Source organism: Cyanistes caeruleus, chromosome 14 (genome assembly GCF_971803275.1).
Source record: "Cyanistes caeruleus chromosome 14, bCyaCae1.hap1.1, whole genome shotgun sequence".
NCBI classification, from domain to species: Eukaryota; Metazoa; Chordata; class Aves; order Passeriformes; family Paridae; genus Cyanistes; species Cyanistes caeruleus.
Window position 1 is genome coordinate 17,004,882 of NC_141714.1, and position 24,601 is coordinate 17,029,482.

Below are 24,601 nucleotides of genomic sequence, written 5' to 3' on the forward strand. Positions count from 1 at the left end.
CCCTAGAAAATATGAAAACACTTACTAAAAATTCCTTACACACCAAAATAGAAATGCTGAGTCTCTCCACTCTAAAAATTGCAAAGATGAAAGAACCAAAATTTTATATATTTATTTTTTTTTTCATGAGAAGATTAGGTCTTGAGTGTTTCAAATGTAGTTTTACATTTTTATATTCCCAGCCAGTATCACACAGTGAAAGTGCAGCCTCAAGGTGTTTTGGCATCTGATAGCAGCTAGAGCAGGCTCAGCAACAATAATATTGTGATGTGGATCTGGATGGTTTTTTGTCAAGGTAAAAATTGAGTTATTGTGTGCTTTTACAGGCGACATGAGCAAAGGAATGGTGTCAGGGTGCTGGAGACAGGCTGCTGACAAGGATATTGCTTCACAGCACTTTTTCAGATCATCTTTGACTATGATGCTTTTTGAACACATGATTTTAAAAATTATTCTGCCCCCTGCATTCTTATGGAATCACAGAGCAGAGATAAACCTCTGGGAAAATTGGTGGGAAAAGTGATGACAGCTGGGAGGGAAGCTGAAGGTAGGGAAAAGGTTGATGGATTTTTGTGCTACCAAATGCCAGCAGTGAGAGCCTCAACTTGTAAAAAATGGCATTGTTGACTTGTTGATGTAAAGGCAAAGCAGCTGCTATTCCAGAATTCCTCTTTGCACCCTTGCAGAGACAAAAATCCCTGGGATTCAAGGTGGGAGCTTGGGGGTGTGCCTGTGCTCCAACCCACGTGTGCCCTGCAAGTCAGAGAAGCCATTCAGGAGAAAGACACAAAACAATTGTCCCAGACCTCTCCAACACCTGCCCCAGGCCACTCATTTTCCCAGGAACAACCAAAGAGTTCTCCTGAAGTCAGGGATTCAGGAGAGATGCAGGACTACATATCTGAGGGGACTTTATTGACATACAGCACCTTTCATGAGCCCCAGCACACCTTTGTGGGATTAAAATAGAAATACTGCTAAGAACCATTACATTCTACAATGCACAGAAATACAGCTGCCTTCAGGATTCCCCTCTCCTGCAATTAAAGGTGCCATTTATTACTTTTTAAGAGACAATGAACAAGAGTCACATTAAAAAACCTTCCCAGAGAAGAGTGACCTTGGGCACAAGTCCTTGTTCTGCCAAGGCTTTCAGATGGGAAATGATACAGAGCTGTACTGACAAGTGTCAAATCTACATTCTGGGCTTTGTTGAGGGTGTGCCAGGTCCTTTCCATACTCCTTCATACCCCACAGTAATAACTGGGGCTTAAACAGGGGTTATTGTTATCACTGAGTGTGCAGAATATTCAAGTATTTTCTGCAAGAACCTGACTACCACGATCCTTTTACATCTGTGGAATAGAAGCCATCACAGGCTTGTTTGATCCACCTGTTTCATGCAATAAATGCAAGTTGCAGCTACAATTCTGCTACTTACTGGTAGTTACTAGTAATTTACTAGTGGTTCCTAGGTAAGCAGCAGTCACCTTTAACTCAACACACATAAATACTGCCAGGTTTGCACAACCCTACCCCAGCAACACGAGAAAGATGCTGATGAACTGAAGAGAATTCACAGAAATAAAAATCAGTACAAAGAGTTTTTATACATCTTTGCATCAATCCACATTTTTTTCCATTCTTTTATATCTTTTTCTTGACCTGTTACAGGTATTTCAAGTCATGAATTTGAGCTTTATTTTTGCTGCATCACTTTCAAGCCCTTGTCCATGGGAGAGCCTCTTGCTGTTTCTTATTCATTTGCTCTTTCTTATTTCACTCCAATATTCTGGTTTCATTTGGAGGGTGACAACTTTCGCCGCTGTTTATCAAGATCTTCATCAGACTTACTCATACCAGGCTCATGTCTCACATTCTTTTTCCTTGGATCTTGTGGGAATGCTGTGATTTTTTTTTCCAGTTTTGTCACAGAGTTTTGTAGGTGGGTTGCAATCTGTAGGATAGCTCCCAGTTATTTGAGGAAGCAATTGCGTTTAAATGTGTCAACACCTTCCCTTAAGTGGATCATTTCTCCTGCCTCCCTTAGTGGGGAGCAGGGGAAGTCACTGATTGTCTTCAACTCATTTGTGTCTTTGGCATTCAAAGTTTTCTTTGAAAAGAAAGCAGATTTTCCTACAGATTTTAAATATGGGTATTTGTTTTGGGTTTTGTCCTGTTCCTTTCCCTGTAACTCTGGCTCCTGTAACGCTGCTGTTGCGCTGTGCAGATGTTTCCTGGCCTATCTCTTGCACAAAGGATGGACTAATGGCAGCTCTTTTTGGCATTGTTTTTCAAAACAGGGTAATAAAAATATTCAAGTTCTGTGTATCTGGCCTGATCTGCAGTGGAAGGGCACAGGCTGAGTACACAAAGTGTGCAGACCCTGGGGAACACAGCTTGGGCACAGAGGGAACTGTTTTTTAATAGGGCTTGGTTTAGTTATCAACAATCTGTGCACAGGGAAAATCTCATTATGCTGTTCCCCCCATGCAAACTCGGTAAACAACATTGATAGGAGTAATTAACTTGACTTTCTAAATATTGTAATATCATTGGAGGGAAAAAATGTCTTCAAAAAGATAACAAAACATTCTTCACTTTTTGTGCTTATCTTGCGTTTTGCTTGTCTCATTCAGCCTATGCAGATTTTTCTCTATTTGACTCAGTCACCTGGCATTGAAGAACTCTGCTCCAGAGCTATCTTTGACTTCAACAAAAAAGTCAATTTTTTTTATGGTCTGTCTCATATCCAGCAAAGAACAACTTTATCAGCTCTTGCTGCTAGTCCCTGCAATACTCCAGGCTTTGGTCTCCATAAGTGGTATTTTTCTGGGATTTCTGAGATTTTACAAGAAAGGTGGATGATTCCTCTTTTTATTATTCTTTTCTAGGTTTGTTGGAGCAGAGTGAGATTTTTCTAACAGGCTTTCCATACAGGCACAGTACTACCAGGCTCAGGGCAAAAAGAAGAAGGAAAAATAATAATTTTCTGTGTCTCTATTGAGAAGAGAATAAACATTACATAACTGCATGGGTATATTCTACTTGGTTCAATTTTCAAAGAAATTACTGAGTTATTAACTGAAAAATTCAGACATTTTGGAATACATTACAAATCTCCTTTCTCTTAGGTGCTTTGGTGGCAGACAAACTTGGGACGCAGCTGTAGCTAAAAGTCATTTTTGAAGCCTATTTAAAGCATGATTTGTGACAAAATTATCAACTTCTTTTTATAGGCAGATTATGACCAAAGTACTTTTATAATTTTCTAAATCTAGCAGTGCATCAGGCATTCACACATGTAATCTTAAAATGATTACAAAAACCTATTTAGACTCTTAATACATATCATCCAAACTATCTGCAAGCTCAACTTGTTTATACAAAGCTTTTCAAATCATTCCCAGTTTCCTGCTGGCTGCCAGTCTACCATCAAATTTAATGTGTTCTCCTAACAGGAGCAAGGACCTTTCTCCAAATCTTGTGTGCATTGAGTGGGATGGAGGGTTTTTTTGTGGATAAAGATTTATTTTTCCTCAAAGTCCTGGCGAGCCTTCCCTGGGCTGAGCAGCTGGCCACGCTCCACCCCTGCAGGCAGCGATGCTTTGCTGCAGGGGAGAGCTCTGGAGATGGATTTGCTCTTCTCAGCTGACAACCACATGGATTTTACTTGGCTCTGCCATGAGATAAAGATATCAAAGAGTGCCTGGCATGTCACACCGTCACAGAAGAGCAGCTCGTGAGGGACCCCTGGAGCTCGTCCAGTCTGATCTGCTCAGAGCAAGCCCAGCTGGAGCAGTGACACAGAAACAATTCCACTGGGGATCACAGAACCCCACACTGGTTTGGGTTGGAAGGACCTCAGAGCCCATCCAGTGCCACCCCTGCCATGGCAGGGACACCTCCCACTGTCCCAGGTTTTTCCAAGCCCTGTCCAGCCTGGCCTTGGACACTTCCAGGGATGCAGGGGCAGCCACAGCTGCTCTGGGCATCCCCTCCCTCAGTGGATTTCACTTTCCCTGAGGAAGGAGATGCCACAGCCTCTCTTGGCAGCCTCCTCTCACATCCCTGATCGCTCTCACAGGTAGAAAGTTTTTCTTACATCTTCTCAGCTTTCCCCATGGCCCAACACGTGCCTGTTCTCCCCAGAGGTGTCCTCTGGCACAGCCTGGCTCTGCTGCCTCTGCTCTCCCACCAGCTACCTGCAGGCAGCACGAAAATGCCCCTGAGCCTTTTCTGCACAAGGTTGAACAAATCCTGTTGCAGCTGCCTCCCTTCATCCATCACCAGCTCCAGCTGCCTGACCCTGTGGTGGCCCTGGCTGGACTTGCTATATTCCTAGAAAATCCCATTCTTTGGAGATTTCCAGCCATGAGGGGGGAAAAAATAGTGCTGTTATGGGGTTATTCATCTAAATGAGACCAAAGGCCTTAAATTAGGGCTAGCAATAAGAGAAAAATGTTATCTCTTTTCTCATTTAGAAGTTTGAACCCAGTCAGAGATACATGTAAATGTGTGTGAGGAGGAAATCACCCAGAAGGAAACACTCACTGCACTCAGGTTCAAGAGAACTAATTTTGTCACCAGAAGAGAAATGTAAATGGTGAAAAGCAGGTACATGGCATAAAGCTGCTCCAGGGTTATATATATATATATATATGCTACACTTCCAATAATTTCAGGCCTGAAATTTCTGGTTAGCAAATCACTTTTGTTGACCTGGTACAGCACACTGAAATTTTAGGCAGAACACTGGCAAGCTCTGTAAAAATATAATCTCCTTATGCCCCACCTGAAACATATTCTGTGCTGACTCAGGCTGAGCAAGGTGGTCTCTTCAGCAAATGTCCAGTTTGACTATTTTAATTTTAGCTAGATTCACTACCTGTGCTAAAACTGAGTTAGCAGGAACAGGAGTAATTCACAAGCAGAAGTGCTGCTTGTACATCCCGCAGTACAATGCAAGAAATATGCTTTTGATGATATCTCAGAGCAGAGGATGACTCCTGCAAAAGAGATTTAAGGGAAGGAAACCGACAGAAGCTTTGTGACATGGTGGAAAAATATGGATTAAATGTATCAGAGCTGTTGCTAAGAGGAGCTGACAGAGCTGCTGAGATAGCTCAATGACCTGATTAAACAGGAGCGAGAAACTGTGTTCTCTGTCCACCTCTACAAGATTTCATCATAAATTATTTCATTAACTTGGTGTATAGAGACTACCCCCTAAAATAGAAGTCAAATTGCCATGTAGGCAATCCTCAGGAACATACAGAGATGCCACTAACTCTCATTACTTGTCTGAAACTGAAAAGAAAAACATCCTTAGGTGTGCTGGCTGAAACTGAGAAGTAAAGAAAAATCATGTTGAATATTATAAACTTGTAATGCAAGAAAAAAAATCCCTGAAACTCTTGGCTCTACAGAACATTTTAGATTGCTGACAAAGATCATCATTAAAGTGTGAAAACATCTTCAACTGACTTCTGTAATTCAATACAATAATCTCTCTTGGTCAATGCCCAGCCTTTCACTGATCCACTCACTGTCTGTAAATCTTTTAATATCCCCGAAGTTTGGTGGCAGCTTCTTTATCAGCTCATATCCTCAACAAGCCTGAACTGATCAAATGCACAAATAGGCCTTTATTCACCTTCTTCTTAATGTGACTTTTTAGAAGTTGAATAAGTTTTGTAGCTTCTCTCTATTCCTAGAAGATCTCAAAGGAAATCTTGTTAATGTACATTTAATTGCTGCAGCTCAGCCTCAATCTTCTCTATAGCAACAAATATGCACTGGCTACGTCTGTCAAATCTTCCCTCAGCTTCTTCCTTTCTGCCTTTTATGGCCAAGCCTTTCACACAGGTTTTCTTCTGTGCAAAGTCTTCCCCTCTATGGATCTAGACAGGAAAATATCTTTCAATTATTTTGATGAGTTCTTCACTCATCCTGTAATTGCTCTCACACGCATCCAGCCCATGATGCTGCACATCCCATGCTTGAATACCATGAATAGGACAGGAGCAATGGATCTCAGGATAAAAACTGGCAATTCCTTAGTCCTAGCCTCTCATTTTGCTTTTTATTATTTTTTTTTAACTTTATTTCACATTTCATTGCTTGTATTATATTCACTCCAAAAGAATAAAAAAAAATCAGATTTTATTTGAAGGTTCAATGTCCCATCATAGAATTTCGGTTAAAAAAAGTAAGAAAAATTGTCAGAAAAGACAGATGAAAAGGAAATTAATGCCAGAAGGTCTGAGAGGAGAGGTGTGTTAGAGAGGGGTCCTCTCTGAATCATGTTCTACTGATTTTGTGTTACAGCTTCTATTTCTGCACACTTCTTACAGTTTGATAGATCATCATAGCCAACCTGGGAGAATAGAACATTAAAAAAAATTAAAAAAAAAAATCCGGTCTGTTAATTTCTTTTCAATTTGCACACAAATTGAAACAAACATCCTGTGTACCTTATTTCAAACCACACAGGGAACAGTTCTCACAGCCCTGCCTGGTAACCAAGGGATGGGAATGAAAACATCTCCCCTATTAAATTTGCTGAAAACACAGTGCACGCTATCAAAAGAAAGAAAAGAAAGGTGTTTTCAGAAAAAAAAAAAACAACAAAAACAACCCACAAGTGCTTCACTGTCTGTGAGAAATCAAGAGCAGGATGGGAAAGGCTGTTTACACAGGCTCTTAGCCAGGAAACTGTGTTTTCCACAGACCCAGTCATTCAGGGAGCACATCTCGGATTTTCCTGAGTTCCCTCCCTCTCTTCTCCAAGCCCTGCAATCCTATTGAGAAATCCGGCTGTAGGTGAGGCAGCACAGCCAGTCCTGCACCCTGCCTCTCCTTTAGCTAAGTGCTACCACACCGAGGCCATTTGGAGGAATTTTACACAGCAAGACAAACAAACGCAGACCCTTAAGGAAAGGCGTGAGCTGCGCGAAATCGCCACCAAAAAATTCCTCCGGAAAGCATCCTCTCCTCATCTCCCGTGAAAAGCAGCGCTGCTAACTAGCAGGCTTGATGGAGAACGCCGTGAGATAGACGGAAAGTCTTGTCACTTTATTTCTGCATGCTTCCCTGCATCTTAAGTGGCATCTGGGGCTGGCTGAGGATCATGTGAGGCTGGGTTATAAATCGGAGCCGAGCGCTGGGGCTGGCAGTGTGTGTGTGTAAGCCTGGCAGTGTTGTGCTCGCTGCTTTCCTGTGCTAAGCTGATTTACTTGGTTAAGGTCTGACCTCATCATCCTGTCAGGATGGATTCCCACCTATACAGCTAACAGCAGCTCAGCATCGGCTGCGAGAGCTCGCCGTGTGTTAATCGGAGACACGGAGAGAGCTGCCGAGATTTGTTCTTTTGTTGGCTTTTCTTAAGAAGAGGAGTTGAAACAGAAGAGATAACAAAGAATCCATTTCCTTCCTAGAAGAATAGGCTTTTCGCATTTATTTTTTTTTTTCCTTTCTGAAAAGAAAAAAAAAATAAAAATAATAAGATAAAACCCCAAATAAGATGTCAGTGTCTGGCAAGAAGGAGTTTGATGTGAAGCAGATCCTGAGGCTCCGCTGGAGGTGGTTCAGCCACCCCTCGCAGGGCTCCGCCGGCTCCGGGGGCTGCCATCAGCAGGAAGCATTCGAGCACAGAGGCACCCCGGTGCAGAACAGGCTGAAGAGCCACTCTCGGGACAGGAATGGGCTGAAGAAGAACAGCAGCCCCGTCCACCACAACATCCTGGCCCCCGTGCCGGGGCCGACGCCGGTGCATCACCGATCCATCCACAGCTGGCACCAGCAGAACCTCATCGAGCAGCTGCGAGCCAGCGAGGACATCCCCAAAAACAGCACCGAGGAAAACTCTGCGAAAGAAGACTCCAGTAAAACCTCGCAGGAGCTGCAGATGATCACAGAGCAAAATGCAGATGAATCTGCAGAGAGGTAGGAGTTTTAAAGTCTGCACTTGGAAAGCCAGACTTGTTTCCAAGTTATTCCCTGAAACTGTCTTTGTTTTTAGCCAGAGTTCCTTACTTCATTAATCTCACTTTATTTACATATATGTGTGTGTGCACACCCACACTCAGATGAGAAGGAACTCTTCTGCATCAGAAAAATGAACAGGAGCATTGTCATGAAATGTTGATCTTTGCTTAAGGTACATCATTCCATAACTCTTCCATATGCATAAAATCTGCCAGTTTGTCAAATTTGCTCTATCAACATCCACAACATCTCAATTTCTTCTCTTGATTTATTATGTGTGAGTGCAGTGAGAAAAAGGAGCCTCCTGACATCCTGTCCTCATTCTGACTTTATCAATGGGTGCAACATTGACAAATGGGAGCTGCTGGAGGTGCACGGGCTCTGTGCTTGCCAATGAGCTCTCAAATTTGCCACTGATTTTCTTTTACTGTCTTCCCAGCAAGGAAAATTAACCTTGAACTAAGTGGAAAGGAAGCATCATTCTTTGCTTTTTTTAAAGGTTTGTTTGAAGGTTTGTACTTTCACAGCTCATTTAGTATGCTCAGACAAATATTTTCTGCAAGGTCAGGTGAAAAAACATTACAGCTCTGAGACCTTTTAAAGGTGTAAGCACAAAGGAAGAGCTATTTTTAAGCTGTGAATAACAAAGAATACAATATTAATACTACTTATTTAATTAAGCTTTTTCATGTTTTCTGTTTTTCAAAACTCTTGTCAGTGTTTTTATCTTACCCAGCAACATTTCTACCCCACCTTTCCCCACCTTGGGCTCAAATCAAGCATTAATGATAAGATTATTTGCACCATTTGATGAGATTGCTACCAGTCTTTGGACATAATTTAAATGTATTACATTGCATTTAAATACAAATTTATCTTAATTGAAGTTACAGTTCTCTCAGTAGAAACCAAGCTGACAGCTTGCATATTTTTAGCAGTTATTATTTTTCAAGTTGTGCATCTGCTGAGGGGAACATCTGCAGATGGAACAGCAAAAACTGCATTCCAAAATGTCACTTGGAAACCAGTCCCAGTAGTCAATAGGTACCAGATAAAAATCATTACAGAATAAAAACACTGAGGAAAGGACTGTGTTTCCAAGGGCACTGGTTTGGAATGGGGAGCAGCATACCCTTAGGACAAATTTCCTGAAAAAAAGGTGATTTTACACACACCTGAAAAGGAAAATTGATTTAATTTGAATAAGGAACACTTGTTCATCCAAATAAGATTCTACACCATGTGAAGAAGGAGGTAGAAAAAAGCTGAATCTGTTCAGTTTGGGAGGTAAAAAACCACTTCATTCTAAAATAAGATGTGACATTTTCTCCAGCTATATATAAAGTTTCTGCTAAGACCTCCTGAAGTTTTGTACCTTCATATCCACTCCAATTTAAGTTCTGCTCTTGAGCTGTTTGAAGTTGCAGCTTTTAGGATAGTTTTGGAACTGCATATGTCATATATTTTTATGGTCAAATAAGTGGGCTTCTTTAAGATTTCAGTAAAAGCCATCATTGCATGTTGTAGATTAAAATCTATTTTAACATTCATCTCAAAAAGCTGATTTGATAATAGATTGTTTGTAGAGTGATTCATGACTATGAATTTCTCTATAATTAAAATTTATTTCAAGAAAATAAAGCTGGCCATTAAGGACAACATAGCTCAAATTTCTTTAATATGTACCAACAGAAATCATTAAGTGAAACACTGTTCCCTTCCCCTACAGCAGCCAGCACAGGCCAGACATTAATTAATACATTAATTGGTTGGGTAGAAATGAGATACTGAGAAGAAATAAGGAGAAGAAGCCTTTTATCTACATCTACCTAAATCTAGGATGTAGAAATTGATATATATATATATATAGATAGATATCTTGATATATTTTCAAAGCAATGTCTCATCTTTGAAATCATGCCCTTAAATCATTCCAAGTCTCTTTTTCCTTCAGAAGTTCCAGATAATCCCAATCAATGGTAATCAATGGGCTCTGCTGGTGATCACCAGGTGAAAATCAGGTGTTTGCAGGACGCCCTGAGCCCATGTTCTCACTAAAGCCAGCACAGCAGGAGCTGCTCAGGTATTGCAGCCAAATTTCACATCCACACCTGAGCACACCAAATCCAGATTTGCCTTTTGGAGCACAAAAGCACCACACTTTCAAAGGAGCTGTCTCTAAACCACTGTATTTTCCTCTGCTTGGAGAAATCCCATTTTTTGGTGGATCTCAGCACTCTGCTGAGTGTCACATGGACATCCAAAATAGTAGAAAAATCTATAGATAGATTAGAGACAATCTGCCCAATACCTCAACCCTGGGCAGAATTTGAAGGCAGTTTCTACTAAAAGTTTAATGCTTCCCATGGAAAACTGGAAATGTAAAAACAATATTCTGAATTCTGTCAGAAAAATTTGAGCTTTCTCTAGGAACCTCAGGACTGAATGCTGTCAGGGATGGACAGAAAGCACCCTGGGGTTTGATAAAATAAAGGCTGGTTATTGAGGAGGAAGGTTAAATAATAAAGTTCATCAATGCACTTATTTCTGCTTTCTTCAATGCATTTTGATATTCCTGTCCCCAAATTAAAGAGTGCAAGACTTAAAGAAATCCTTCTAATCCATGGGCTTCCTTCTGAATCATATCCCATGACAAGTGACAAAATAAATGAGGCTCAAATGACTAAAATTCATTAATTTTGTCCTAATTGTAACCAGTTAATGTGTGGTGAACCAATGCATTCTGAGCCATAAATAAATGGTTTATTTATTGGCACAAGGGTAAGGAAAGCATCTCAGCATCCTGGGGCTGTCTGGTCCAGCTCTGCTCAGGGAAGCAGCTCAAAGATCTCCGAGGAACACCAATAATGCAGCCTGGACCTGCTGCTCTAAGATCCTTATGGAAGTTATGTCTGAAGTTTGGGGAAAAATGAACAGTGGACAATCTGTATTTACTGACCTCATCTGATTCTCACCAATCTGCTCCTTGAATGAGCACAGGGACCTCTTCATGGGTGAAAAAACCAGCTAAAGCCCGCATCGCCACCAAGTCATTTTATTTGTAGAGTGTATTTCCCAACACAGCATTTTCTGGTATTACTGGGGTGAGCAGCAAGCTAAACCTGTGGAAAATGGCCATGCCAGGGAAGAGCAAACACCTTCAGAGATTTCAGGTTTGGCTTCAAGAGGGAGCTGAAGTGAGCTCTGTAAAACACCATGGGAAATAACCATGGGTGGCTGAGCACTCGAGCTGCTCAGGACACCCCTGATCTGTCCTGTCTGGAATCTTGTGAGGTTCAGGCTCCTCTGCCAGGGGGACAGGGAAGCATTTCCATTTCTTTCAAAGAAAGTGATCTGGCAGTGATCCAGAAACATCAGCACACACTGGGGGGATTTGATTGTTAGATTTTGACAGGCAACAGAAACTGTGTGCACCCCAAGAACACCCGTGTGCACAGGCACTGAAGCCTTCTAAAAAGAAGAGTTTTGATATTGAATTTCTTCAATTACTTCCCTAAAAAATTTCTGGACTCACAGATATTGACTTCCCCATGGGAGCACAGTGCCCAGTTAATTTCTGAATTTATGCCACACCACCACATCCATTCCTGCACGCCTGCCAGGGCTCTGGTTCCACAAGTGTGCTATTGCAGACCACGTGTGCTGGTTCAGTATTTCCTAGTTGCCCAAAGACACTTAAATTCCAGTACTAAATGTAGCATCCATTCATCATTTCTTTTTCTCTTCTGCATTATTTTTTTTCTAATTACGTGGCTGAAAAAATGCTGACAAACTCTAGTTTGGGACAAATTCTAGTTTTGCTAAGGACAAGTGTTTTCTAATTTCCCACATGAGATAAAATATATTTCTAATTAATTTTAATAGAATCTTTAGATGTTGTAATCCAAACATTTAGTCATTACTTTTGCACATGGAAACAAATACTTGGGAGGTGCATCCTCCCAAAGGCAATCCTTTTCTGTGGTGGCTATTTTTGATGTACAGCTATTTTGATCATTCATCTTAAGACTTGAAAATTCACAGTTTTTTTGCAGACATATGGAAATAGCTATCAGACTATTTTCTTCGGTGTCTCTGGCATACGTATAAACACACACATATGTGTACATGACTATTTCAGATGTTGTCTCCTATCTGAGTTATCCCTCGAGTTCTGCTCTTAGATCCAGTAGCAGACGACATCCTTGGCTCCCATTCCAGTGTGAAATAAAGAAGAAGAAAGCGGGTGATAATTTTCCTGGTGAAAATGGCACATGATATGAGTTATTCTGTCAAACCTCTGGTCAAACTAGACTGAGTTTTGGCACTGCAAGTGAAGTTCTGGTACCCAAATAAACAGAGGAGCACAGCAATGACTGAGAATGGCAGCAAGAAAAGGGAGGATGGTGATGTGCCCTGTGCAGAGGAGGTGGTAAAGGGCTGCATTCAGGGGGGGGACATCACAGCACTGCTTCCCTGTCCTGGGTAAGAATTCAGTTCCATGAACAATCTCTGATGCCCAAGATAAAGTTTAGAAATGACAATTCCTCATCTCACATCACAGTGACCTTTATGTTTAAAACAGAACTACTCCAATTTGGTTTTCACTCAACCTCCAGCATCTTGAAAAGTACTTTCAGAAAATCTTAACAGCTAAGTATTTCAGAAGCATGATAAAGAATGCTGGACATGTAGTCAGACAGCATTTCAATCCTTCTGTGCCAAAGCTGGCCCAACCAGGTTTAGGTGTTTCCTTGCTTGTCTACAGTACAATTTAAGCTCGTTAATGTCTTGGTCTTCCCCCATCAGTATAGGTACCATATTGGTCTCCTTATTCTTCTTATTGCCACACTTTTCTTCTTTACACCCTTTTTATATGTTTAAAAATTGCTGTCAGTCTAAAGAGCTGTGATTCTTGCAGTCTTGTCTCAGAATTCTGTCCTGGCAGCTCTGATGTTTCATTGCTGGTCTGTCTGGACTCGCAGCTCAGTGGGCAGACCTGGATGTGTTCCTGGCAGTCCTGGTGGAGAGCTGGATTCCTTCTGTGTCATCCTGACTCAAATCTGTTTGAATGTCCTCAGTAGTTGTTTTTCTCTTATCAACAGCGTGGTGCTGTTGCTCATGCCTGCCTTGTGATTCATGTGAAACTCCTGCCTCTGTACCACAGACCTGTTCCCAAACCATCTGGACATTTTTGCAGTTATTTGTTCCTAAAACCAGCACTTTGCACGAATACATTCCATCTTGTGTTTATCAGATAATGCCTCCAACTGGCTGAGCTAATGTTCAGTTCTGATTTAACCCTGATTTAGTGATTTAATATTCAGTTTTGATCCAATACCCCACCATACCCACAGCTCTTCTCAGCTTGGCACCATCCCCAATTATAATATATAATATCAAAGATTTCTCTTTATTTTTACAAGTAATTTAGGAAATTTATGAGAAGTTATAGAGGATTTTCAGTGCTAAGTTCTTTAGGAACCCAATTTGATTTATTTTCTTATTTGTCAGTGAACCTCTGATAATTTAATGGCACGATTTCACACCAGTGTCACACTTGTTCTAAAATGGGTTACTCCAGCCAGTCCTTGAGGTAGAACTTTACATTACCTGATATAAAACACTGAAAAATAATACTCATTTTCAGGGTATACTTGACAACTCTTCTGTTATCCAGAATTTCTAGTAAAACCTGTTAGAGGCACTTCAGCTTACTTTGACATGTTATTCTTGGCAAATTCTTGCTGACTTAAGTTTTATTTCTAAGTGCTTAGAAATAATAATCATAGGAATTTTATGTGGTATAATTTGGCAAGAAGTGGCAACAAGGAAGAGAAATGATGCTTATGTTTTGTGGAGAATTATTCAATTTCTTTAGCATTTATAACAATTTAATATTAATTCCAGCAGTACATTTTAAAAGATGATTTTCTGCAGGCCTGCAATGGATAACCAAAATGTTTCCTTGTTACCTCAGGGACAAGCAGAAAGTGATTTTCTTCTACCAATGATCTTTAGCTAAAGGCCAAAATATGAGTTTGAAACTGGATTGTTTAAGATGTTTGTAGCTGATTTGAGAGGAGTCAGAAGTTGACAGCATTTTATGGAAATTCACTCACAACTGGTTGAAATATGGTAACTGGGGGTAGCCAAGAAAATTTGATGTCTAATGTTTGCTAAGTGTGGAAAATCTATACAGTTATAGTAAGAGGTCTCTGATGCAGGATTAAAATCTAAGAAGAAAATCAGTTTTTTTTCCAGCAGTTGATAATTCATGAAGAGGAACAGGCCTTTTGAGGCCAATTGCAAATGCAATCAGCAGTGACCAATGAATTAATTCAGACTAAACAAATGCTGTGACCCCACACAGGAGCACTTGGTACAGAAATTAGATTTAAAATGTCTCAAAGGCATCCTTGGGATGAATACCTACTCTCACCTTCTATTATGAAATCTTTTGAAGAACTTGAAAAAGCAAAAAAATGGGGTATTGAAATGGGTTGACGTAGTTATTAAAGATGAAAGGAATGAGTAGAATTTTATTTTGAAATTAATTTTATATTCACCCAATGGAAAGGCTAGATATTTATTCCTTTTTTTTTTGGTTGTTTGTTTTGTTTTTTGTTTTTGTTTTTTTGTTTGTTTTCCATAGCTAGATAAATAGAATAATAGGAAAACTTAAGCTGAAAAGGGGCTCTGGATGTCATCAAGTCTAACCCTGTCTACCCACCAAGAAGTCTATAATGAGAAATAATCTGACTTACTAGAAAACACACAATATTTTACAGGCCTACATTTAGCAAGCCTAGCTTTCAAAGATGAATTATTACAGGCAAGAGAAAAAAATACCATTTAATAGTAATTTAAAAATCTAGGATAATTCCAGTCATTTCAAAACAATTTTTTTATGATTCAATTATCTTCTCATTTTCACTCCATTGAGCTGGCTCTCAGCAAAGACAGCTGTTAAATGACTTTTTAAAGAGTTATTACTGTTCTTAAAATCACTTCTTAATGTCTCCAGAAAAAGTTAAGGAGATGATTAAACACATGTTCCCCATGCAGAGCAGTTTTTACAGACACACTGAGATTATGCAACTGAAAGATCAACAAGAAATCAGATGGTTGGTGAAACATTCTGGGAAAAGGGGGAGAAGGTTTTACTTGGCTTCAAAGTTATAGCCAGACACGATCCTAAAAGAAAGAAACTGTTTATTTTCACCCTTGGTTTGTGGCTGAATAGTTTACTTTGGAATATTTTAAGGAGGAAAATTACTGAAGTCTTACACATTTAAAAAATAAAGGGATTTGTTTGCTATAATCGAGCAGCTAAATTTGCCCAACTAAACCAGACCAGTTTGGTTTAGCTTCATTCATTCTGCTAGAATAAAATAATTCTCTGATAGATTTAGGGAATTATTTAGAGAATGATTATATCAGGCAATTAAATCAGACTTTGGTTTATTTGTTGTGCACCTGTTGGTGTGCAGGGTAAAAGAATTTAAAAATTAAGCTGAGCTCCTGTTGGGATTGACAGAAAGAGCTGAAGTATAGGACATAAAGAAAATAATCTCTAAAACAAAGTTATCACCAAATTTATTCCTCTGTGACATCAGATTCCCCCTCAGTGACTCCATCAACAGAAACACCAGCACTGGAAATTCCCAACCTGCTGTGCCAGCAAATCTGCTCCCAGACCACCTCCTCCCCTCCTTTTTCAAGCAAATGCTTAACACTCAAAGCTCAATTCAAAGCCAATTAAAATAGTCAGAACGAGACCAGAAAGCCTGGCTCTTTACAAAAATTCTGCCCATCCAGTAATTCTTAGCTTAAAACATCTTTGATTTCATTGTAGTAATTGTTTCCATCCTATCTGACAAGCCAGGATATTTCACTAAAACCTGTCTGCTGCTCACAGGGAACAAGAGGATAACTAAAAGTCTTTACAGGAACATCCTGCCTTCATTTCAGGTTCAAATATATGCTAGAGCATCTAAATTAATACAGTTTCAAAGTGTTTTGTCAGGAAATAGGCACTGTATTCTCATGCTGCTTTACAGGATAAAAAGTTTGCCTCATCACATTTTCCAATAAAACCCATTTAGGCCAAACAAACATATTTAGTGGAAAAGAATATTTTGCTGTACATGTTTTGAAAACCTGAGACAAGAATCTATATTTCTTACCTGGGTATTAACATTTGATTTAATCAAATTCAAGTGCTCTCAGCCTAAATTTTTAGCTTCATGACTAGGACCTGAAAATCAATGTATGGGTTATGCCTCAGACTTGTTGCCTGCTTCTTTTATTACCTCAAAAAAAACCACTCAGCCTCTTGGTATCACAGTTCACTCATGCAAAAGAGCATTTTCCTGGGGACACAACAGGAATGGAGCAGATTTGCCTGCAAACAGCTTTGCAATGCAAAGTGGAATTCATGTACACTATGATTGATTCATTATATTTCATAGTTGCACAGTTTATCTTCTCATTGTACTGACATCACAGAAATCAAAGTCTGCTAGAGCTTCCCATTACAATAAGTAGGGACTAACATACTTCCAATAAAATGTTTTGAACAGCAAACAAAGGAAATATTTTGAGAAAGTGGGCAGTCACTTTCACCCTTTGCCATGTTTCAGTTTCCCTGATAAGTTACGAGTCAAGAAGAAGGGAGGCATTCTGGAAAGAAATGAGCATTTTCAAACCCTGTTTATTTTAATAGAAGTTTAAAAAATGAAGAACCTTTTTGAACTGGGCAAATATACCTTGGTTTAAATGGAAATTTTGAGCAAACCACTAAGAAATCCTAGGAGTTGGAGAAAAGCTATTTTAAGCTATTACATATGGTTTGAGTTGCTAGGGAAACCTCTTTTACAGCGTTCACTTAGCACAGATGCTCAGGAAAGCTCTGTCTCCATGTCAGACCATTGCAGAACGCTGCAGAATGTGAAGAAATAGAGATGCACATACACATGCAGGCAAAAATACCTCAGTAATTTCACCTTAGTCATGCTCCACGTCTCTGGTGGGAGCTCGTTCTTTCCCTCTCTGCCACCACCCCCAGATAAAAGCTCTGATTGCAGAGAATATTTGTTCAAACATTTGGTTTTGATCCACTGGGGTTCATGTTTTAGACATTCATCTTTGCAGAGCAGGAGCTTTGCCATGTGCTCAGTGAAAAGGCAAAGGAGAGGGGATGGCTCTGATGCCACCACCATCTCTGGCCACCCTTTTGAGCAGGGCAGAGAATAAATACATACCCTGAACAAAAATATACATCCTGGGGTGCCCTATCAGGTTTATAGAGGATAAATATTGATCATTTAAAGATAAAAATGCTGGTGCTGGGTCATGGCTCTCACTACTGTCTCACAAAAGTCACTCACAAAAGATTCTCTCCGGCTCATTATCCAGTTTATGGAAAACCACACCTGAAGGCAGGAATCCCCTCCTGTGCCATTCCTGTTTGTGTGTGTGCTGGTGCAGTGGCTTGGGATGGACTTTTTGACCTTTCTGTCTGCGCTGCCTGACCCAGTAAAATCTGCCAGCTGTGCAGTCCCCTGGTGCAGCCTGTCACAGGGGATGTAGGAGCAGAGCAAGACAAGCTCCTGGCAGGTTCCAGCCTGGTGATCCTGCAGGAGATCAACCACAACACAATGAACTGCTGGGATGAGCACAGCAAGGACAAGGCTGTAACTCAGGACTAATTTCTTTCGCCTTAATTTCTTTCATTCGCTTAAAGGATCCAAATTTCTGCTAAAAAAGGAGATGCAGAGTGGCTTGGTGGTACAAAAAGCCAATAAAGTTGCTCGGGAGGAAGCTCCCATGGGATGCCACAAAGCAGGAGAGCTCAAATGTTCCTCTCAGTTCCTCATTCAAATGCAGCCCAATTGCTCCTCAGCTGTTTAAAGTTTCCTTATACTTTCCCACTTGGTGTTAAAGTGAATTCAAACCTGATTGTAACACAATAAAGTAACAAAGTCAGGAGTGGAAGGACAATATTTTATTGAATAAATGCAATAAAATGGCTGTGTTATTTTTTGTATAACCACATTACAATGCAAATTTGCCTCTCTGCAGCCTGGTGAATATTACTAGCACTCCAGGAAAAAAACCCTGTCATAATAATAAGCTCAATAATATAAGCAATACTTTCCATAATTCATATCATTTACACTCTTTTAGCCTTTCTTTGTTTTTCATTTGATTTAATGTGCTGCATGTGTTCAGATTTTGTATTTTTATTCCGATTCAATTGCAGTGAGTGAGGCTGACACAGACCCTGGCTTGTTGGAGCAAGTTATCACTATTATCTCTCCAGATAAATGCCAAGTCACTAATGGCATGGACAGAGCAGGTTTGAGTAAGCCAGCTTGTCAGAAATGCTGTTAAATACACTTGATTCTGTCAAATTAAAGCAGACCTAATGTTCTGTCTGTAAAGGTTGTAAAGACAATTCTCTCTGTCTTACAAAGGTGCTGTGGGCTCATGAGAAGATGTTTCCTCAGAATAAGATTCCTGTAAGGAACCCCCTTCTTTTCTGAGCAAGCACAGGAGATGTCCAGTGGGTGTTCATATCTGACATTAGCAATGATGTACATAATAATAAATATTATAAATTAAATATATTATAATAAATAAAATATTTCTCAGGTGTTAAAAAGTGCAAGTCAGTGACCAAAGGTCAGAACAGGAGCTAAGGCACAGCAGTCTCCATAATTTATAACATCCAAAATTCCTTCCAGTAAATATGGAAGGGCATTCACAATGTGCTGGTTTGGTTGTAGTGACTGGAAAAAAACATGCCCTCAATTGAGCCAGAAATGAATACAGCAGGTCAAGTTATTTGAATTCCTTTCCAGATGTAGGTTTGAATTATATTTTCTGACACAGAAGCTCAGAAGATAACAACTGGCTGGAGAGTACTTTGGAATCAGCATATCTGTACCTAGGGACACATAGAAATATTTGCTTTAACACAGGGAAACTCTCTCAGGGTGTAATTGCACAATTAAGAGAAGGAGAGAATTGATCACAGATAAATTTCTGTGCCTTACAAAACCTTCAAACAGAATAGAAAACTTCAGTCTACTTCTCATCTGTGATTTCTATCTGCGAGGCTGCCCAGACCTTTATACACATCCTCTCTCCCTCATTTCTAATAAATCTGTAATTATGACAGGGTACTCTGGCTAAATAGGTTAAAAATCACTTTTTCTCCCCATTGCAGCAGTGTTTAGCTTTGAATGAGGTATCCAGCAGATCAGCTGAATCAGGTCAGGAGATATTTTGGAACAAGCCTGGAGATTTTAACGTGACTGGAGGTGTCTCACATAGCAAAATGAATTTTGAAGTGGTGTCTTCATCTAGGGGATCGTGTTTCACTTGAAAGGGAAAACGTGATAAGTCTCGTTATTTGTTAGTTAGGATCCAGATAAATGTAGGAAAGGAAAAATGAAAAAAAATTAAATGGTCATGAGAAGCTGAAAAATAGTATCCCTTTGCCTTTGATGGAAATCAAAAAAGAAGTGGGAAGCATGTATGAAGGTATTCTGGCAGTGGTTTGAGGTTTAATACATCAAGATATCCTAAAAAAATCTCCCAGCAGGATCCATATCTGATGAGCTGCAAGGCTCAGATTGGTAGGGAGAGGGATAATTGCTATTGAGACTGTTACTCTGCCTTTTCAGAGCTCTGCTCACTGGAGGCACAACCACTTCACATTTGGTTTTGGCTCGTACTCGTATCTCCCCTTGCTCCCCTTTGCTCCACTTTTTCCAGTAATAGTCAAAAGGGAGATAATAAAGCAGGGTCTTCTTCCCTCCCTCTCTCCAGCAGGGGTCTTTCTGAAAAGTGCTTAATGAAGGAATGAACATGGAGTTAATTAGTTTTATCTGGCAATAGCTTTGCTTGGAGTGAAAACCAGTTCTTTTTGCCATTGGCCTGTGTTTTGTTTTCTACGTCCTCTAAAGAAAAATGCCACGGGCCCAGATGCAGCATTAAGCCATTATTTTTCATTTTGCACATTCTGACAGCTCGAAATGGTGCTATATCATGCCTTCTGGTCACATCATTTTTTGTTCTTTAGAAAGATTATCACTTGCTCCCAGGAAGTTGAGGAAGAAGTACTCAGCCTCCCTGAGCTTCTCCTTCACTTTGAATTTCCCTCCAACACAATCATGTTGAGTTTGGAATTCATGCATTGCAGTGACCATTGGCATTATCAGAACAAAGGATAATTTTAAAATGGTAATATATTAAATACTCTTATCCTTTGACCTGAAAGGTTTCACTCAGTTATTCTTTATTACATAACGTGAAGGAATACAGTGTTAATTCTCCTGGAGGATAATGTTCCTGAAGGCTGATTTAAACTGGCATTAATTGAAATGATTTGTGAGACACTCATTTCATCCCTGAATACAGGCACATACCTATTAAATAAAATAGGCAGTGTTCTCTCCAGGTTGATACTGCTACAGCTCCAATTTCTGTGCCACAGAAATAAGTGTTTTTAAGTCATGCATCAGAATGTTTATAGCAAAGTTTCATGTTCAGATTAGTTCTGTACCAGGAAGAGAACCATTAGAAACTCCTTTCTATGAATGTGGGATTATTTAATTTCTTAATTATCTGCATAAAACAAGCAGTGAGCACAAAACCCTTCTGTAGACACGAGATCCTTCAAGAGTAGGAAAAGCAGAAAAAGATCAGCAATCAAGAGAGTTCACACACTTATCTGCAGAGACTGGAAAATAATTTTGTAATTCCTCTGTTAAAAAATTAATATATATACAATTTCCCAAGGGAAACAGTTTACTGAAGACTGAAGAGTGTGTTTGGATTAACTCATCTTTGTACCTCAAAATCACGATGTGTCCATGGCTGAGAGAAGGCACATAATTCCATTTTCCAGTGGAATTACCCCAACAAATCCCTTATTTCTGTTCCTAGGAGAATTCAAAATGTCACAACCCAAATTCATCCTGATATGAATCATGATGACATCTGTCTGTACATTGTCATGTCTGGGGGAAGAACAAAACCCAAAAGCAGCTGAAATGGTTTCAGTGTTTTGCTGGAGCTCCTGCAGTTGATGATATGCACATTTACACTCGTAATCCCAAATGGGAAAAGCTATTTTAACTTACACCAACTGAGAGAAGTGGCAGGTTTATTTTAACCTTAGCAATAAAAAAATTGCTAAAAACAGGCAGTTTCAAGAGCTCCAAGTTCTAAAGGAATTGTCAGAGCTTTCAGATTATTTGGGAAGTCAGGAGTTTCTCCCTTAACTGAAATAAATTATAAATTTTAATTGCTTATTTCTTCATTTGCTACATAATTTTCTATCATTGTTACAAACTCACATTGCTACATACTTTACTGTCATTATTAAAACTTCATGTTAATGTTACAACCTCATCAGTCATCAACAACTTCCCATCCTCTTTTACGACAAATGTTTTAGCCCGGACCCTAAAAAATTCACAGTAAATAAAAAAAAATGCAATAAAGTATAAAAATATAAAAATAATAAAAAATAAAGATGACTGCAGCAGAAATTTCAAGGCACAGGCTGGGACATCAATTACTGATGTGCTACAATTTTACCAATATCAATTAATACAAGCACATCAAGTCTATCATTATTTTATCTGTGCTCAGAAATGGTTTCCTAACTGAAATATTTTCATTTCTCAGCCAGCTGCTGGGGTTTGCCTGTGACAGCTGCTGTGATTTTTGTGGGAAAAGGGTTTTTCTCAGCAGCCAGAGCTCACATGGTTGAGCAGGACGGAGCTGCCTGGGGAAAGGGGCTGAGCTGCACCTCAAAAATAAAAAATAAAAGGGAGAAAAGGAAAATGATGAGCTGCACTGGAAATATTAAAAAAAATAAAATAAAATATGAGCTGCACAAAGCAGGTGAACTGGTGGAGCTGCAGTTTTGCCTTGCTCACAGGGTTGAAGCCCCTTGCTCTCCAGGCTGTGAGAGATCCAGGCCATGCTGCTGCCCTTGCTGCTGGTGCCTGCTGGGATTGGCTGTGCACCCCAAAACAAAACCCCTAAATGGCACCAAAACCTGAACCTGATTAAACTGACTTTCACAAACATCACAGCATCTTAAATAGGCTCATTCAACACCCGAGAAGTGGTCACCATAAACATAATAAATAATAGCATCAGCAACACCAACAGAATTATAAAGGCTCCAATAAACAACCTTGTTTTCTTGCAATATTATTCTTCTAAGCTTCATTATCATCAGGTTTGCTTCCTGGTTTTGGCCACTGGCACACTGAATGAGGTTTAATAAAACACTGAATTTTGAAAAAGGGCATGGCAAATAAATGGCATTTATGTGTTATTGCATTCTAATTCAATAATGAGGAAATCTGGATTTAGCTTTTATATACTGATTAATGAAGAGTGCTCTGCTGATTAATGTGAAGAGTTCTTCATTATGACGGAAAAGAAGTTTAACATAATTCAGAAATTTAAAGAATTGTAGGCCTGGAATGAATCACAAAACTCATGGCATCAAATCTAATTACAGAAAAGATGAATTTTTACCCCCACACACCATTTGTAAGTCCTGGTTTTCTTAGGATCCAGTACAATCTCACTGTTACCTGGCATTTCCTCCCCCATGTTTCATTCAGGTCATTATTTGAAGAGGGGTATAAGCAGCTCTTTAAAAAGTAAAAAATTCCCTAAATTTCAATGAGGACAAAGATGCCTCTCTGAATTTAAATTCTCTTCCCAAAAACTTTTTTGTCTTGCAATGATATACCCACAATAATAATTAAATAGCAATAAAATAAAAAAATAAAATAACAAATAAATGAATATATAAAAATAAGATAAAATAAAATAAAATAAAATAAAATAAAATAAAATAAAATAAAATAAAATAAAATAAAATAAAATAAAATAAAATAAAATAAATAAAATATGAAAAGCAATTAAACTCTCTTTCTACCACATGATTTTCTGTGATAAAATCATGGAGCAGCATCAGGAGCAGGATTTGCCTGGAATGCTCTCAGCTCTTCTCCCATTGGAACTGAATCCCTGACAGATTTCAAGCGTAGCCAAACAAGTTATTCATATCTCCTGTATTTATTACACTTAAAACCTGCCATCCCAGCTCGATTTTCAAGATGTCATGGGAAATAGTGTCAGAAGTCATCCAAAAGGCGAGATGACTTCTGACAATTCATGTTTTTCTCCCAGTAAGCTTTGGTACATTGGAAAAAAAAGAATAAAATACAATGTTCTGACATGATTCATTCTGACCAGCCACGCTGGCTGGTATTTATGTCCTTCTTATCATTGAGACACTTAATGCTTTTTGATTCTTTCGTCAGGTTTTCAGTTTATGTTGTCTGTTTTAAAATTCCATGTTTCTTTTAAAATATGGGACCATATTTTGACTATCCTTCACAAATCCTTACAAGAAAACTTGGGAATGATTTCACTTGGCTCCCTACCTAAAATGAAATTCATACAAGCCTGTGATTTCAGAATAATTTAAATATAGGTTTATTTTCCAGCCTAATCCACGTTTTAAGCCATTATTATGAATGCTAATTACAGCTCCTCATCCCAGTGAACACCAACACAAAAATGACATGAAACAATTTGGGTTTCTGATTCTTCAGACCAAAACATTGATATTTTTCCTCCCTGACTAATGAAACTTTGGAAACTTTTATTCCTGAATACTTGGCTTTTGTTTGTCCAGACTTGTGCACATTTTATAGAATAAATCTTTATCTGTGCTACACCCTCAGCATCCTCTGCCAGAATTCCACATCAGACTCCAGAGAGATTTTCCTGACTCCTTTCTTTAGGATATTTTGATCTCTGACTTCTTTAGCTCATTGTTACCCAGTGCTACACTCTGAAGGTCAATATTTGAGTCTGACAGTCGTACACTAAGGAAAATATATAAATATTTAGCTTTGAATTAGATTTTTCCCCTCTATAATATATCTACCATTTTGAATCCGCTGCTGAAGATAAACCAGAAATTATATTATTAATTTTAATGGTGAACTTGCTTTTGCTTCCAGTATTTTTCAGTCTCTGAAGACTTTTGCCTTTGAAATAATTAATTATATTAGTGGTATTTATGCTGTAGTTAAATGTGACTCCATTAAACTTCTGAAAAAAGTACCCAAGACTAAATGAAATAATTAGACTTTCACTCCCTTGGAAATGATTCTCTAACCACAAATAAATACATGCTATGGGGAATTATTTATTTCACACAACCAGTACTGTTTATTTACAGCAGGGATGGTTGAGTATTATTGGAGTTTTTTTCTGCACACATCAAGGCTAAGTGCAATGTACTGAGATGCATCACTTAGAGTGGATATATTGAATCTGAAAAAAAGATTTTTCCAGAAAACAGTTTTCTGAAAACCTTTAAAGGACACTTAAGAGGTAAATAGCAAAATATCCCAGGGTATGAATTTGGCATCCAGTAGCTGATACAAAACTAATGAGCATATAATCCAATTTTGCAGCTTTCTCATTGTCTATGAAACATTGAAAGAAAACAAATAAGAAAGTGGAGTCATTAAACACCCTGAGACAAATT

General features: G+C 39.1%; 1 protein-coding gene across 2 annotated transcripts in view; it reads left to right on the forward strand.

The window, feature by feature from the left end:
* KLHL4 (kelch like family member 4) overlaps nt 1-24,601 on the forward strand; it is a 72,118-nt gene that overhangs the window by 29,078 nt on the left and 18,439 nt on the right. The window contains exon 1 of one of the 2 annotated variants that reach the window (XM_023925914.2): nt 6,717-7,947. The exons of the other annotated variant lie outside the window; for it this stretch is intronic. Coding sequence (XP_023781682.1) covers nt 7,526-7,947 — 422 coding nt within the window. The 5' untranslated portion in view covers nt 6,717-7,525. Of the gene's footprint in view, nt 1-6,716; nt 7,948-24,601 lie in introns of those variants that run through there. 2 annotated transcript variants of the gene reach the window in all.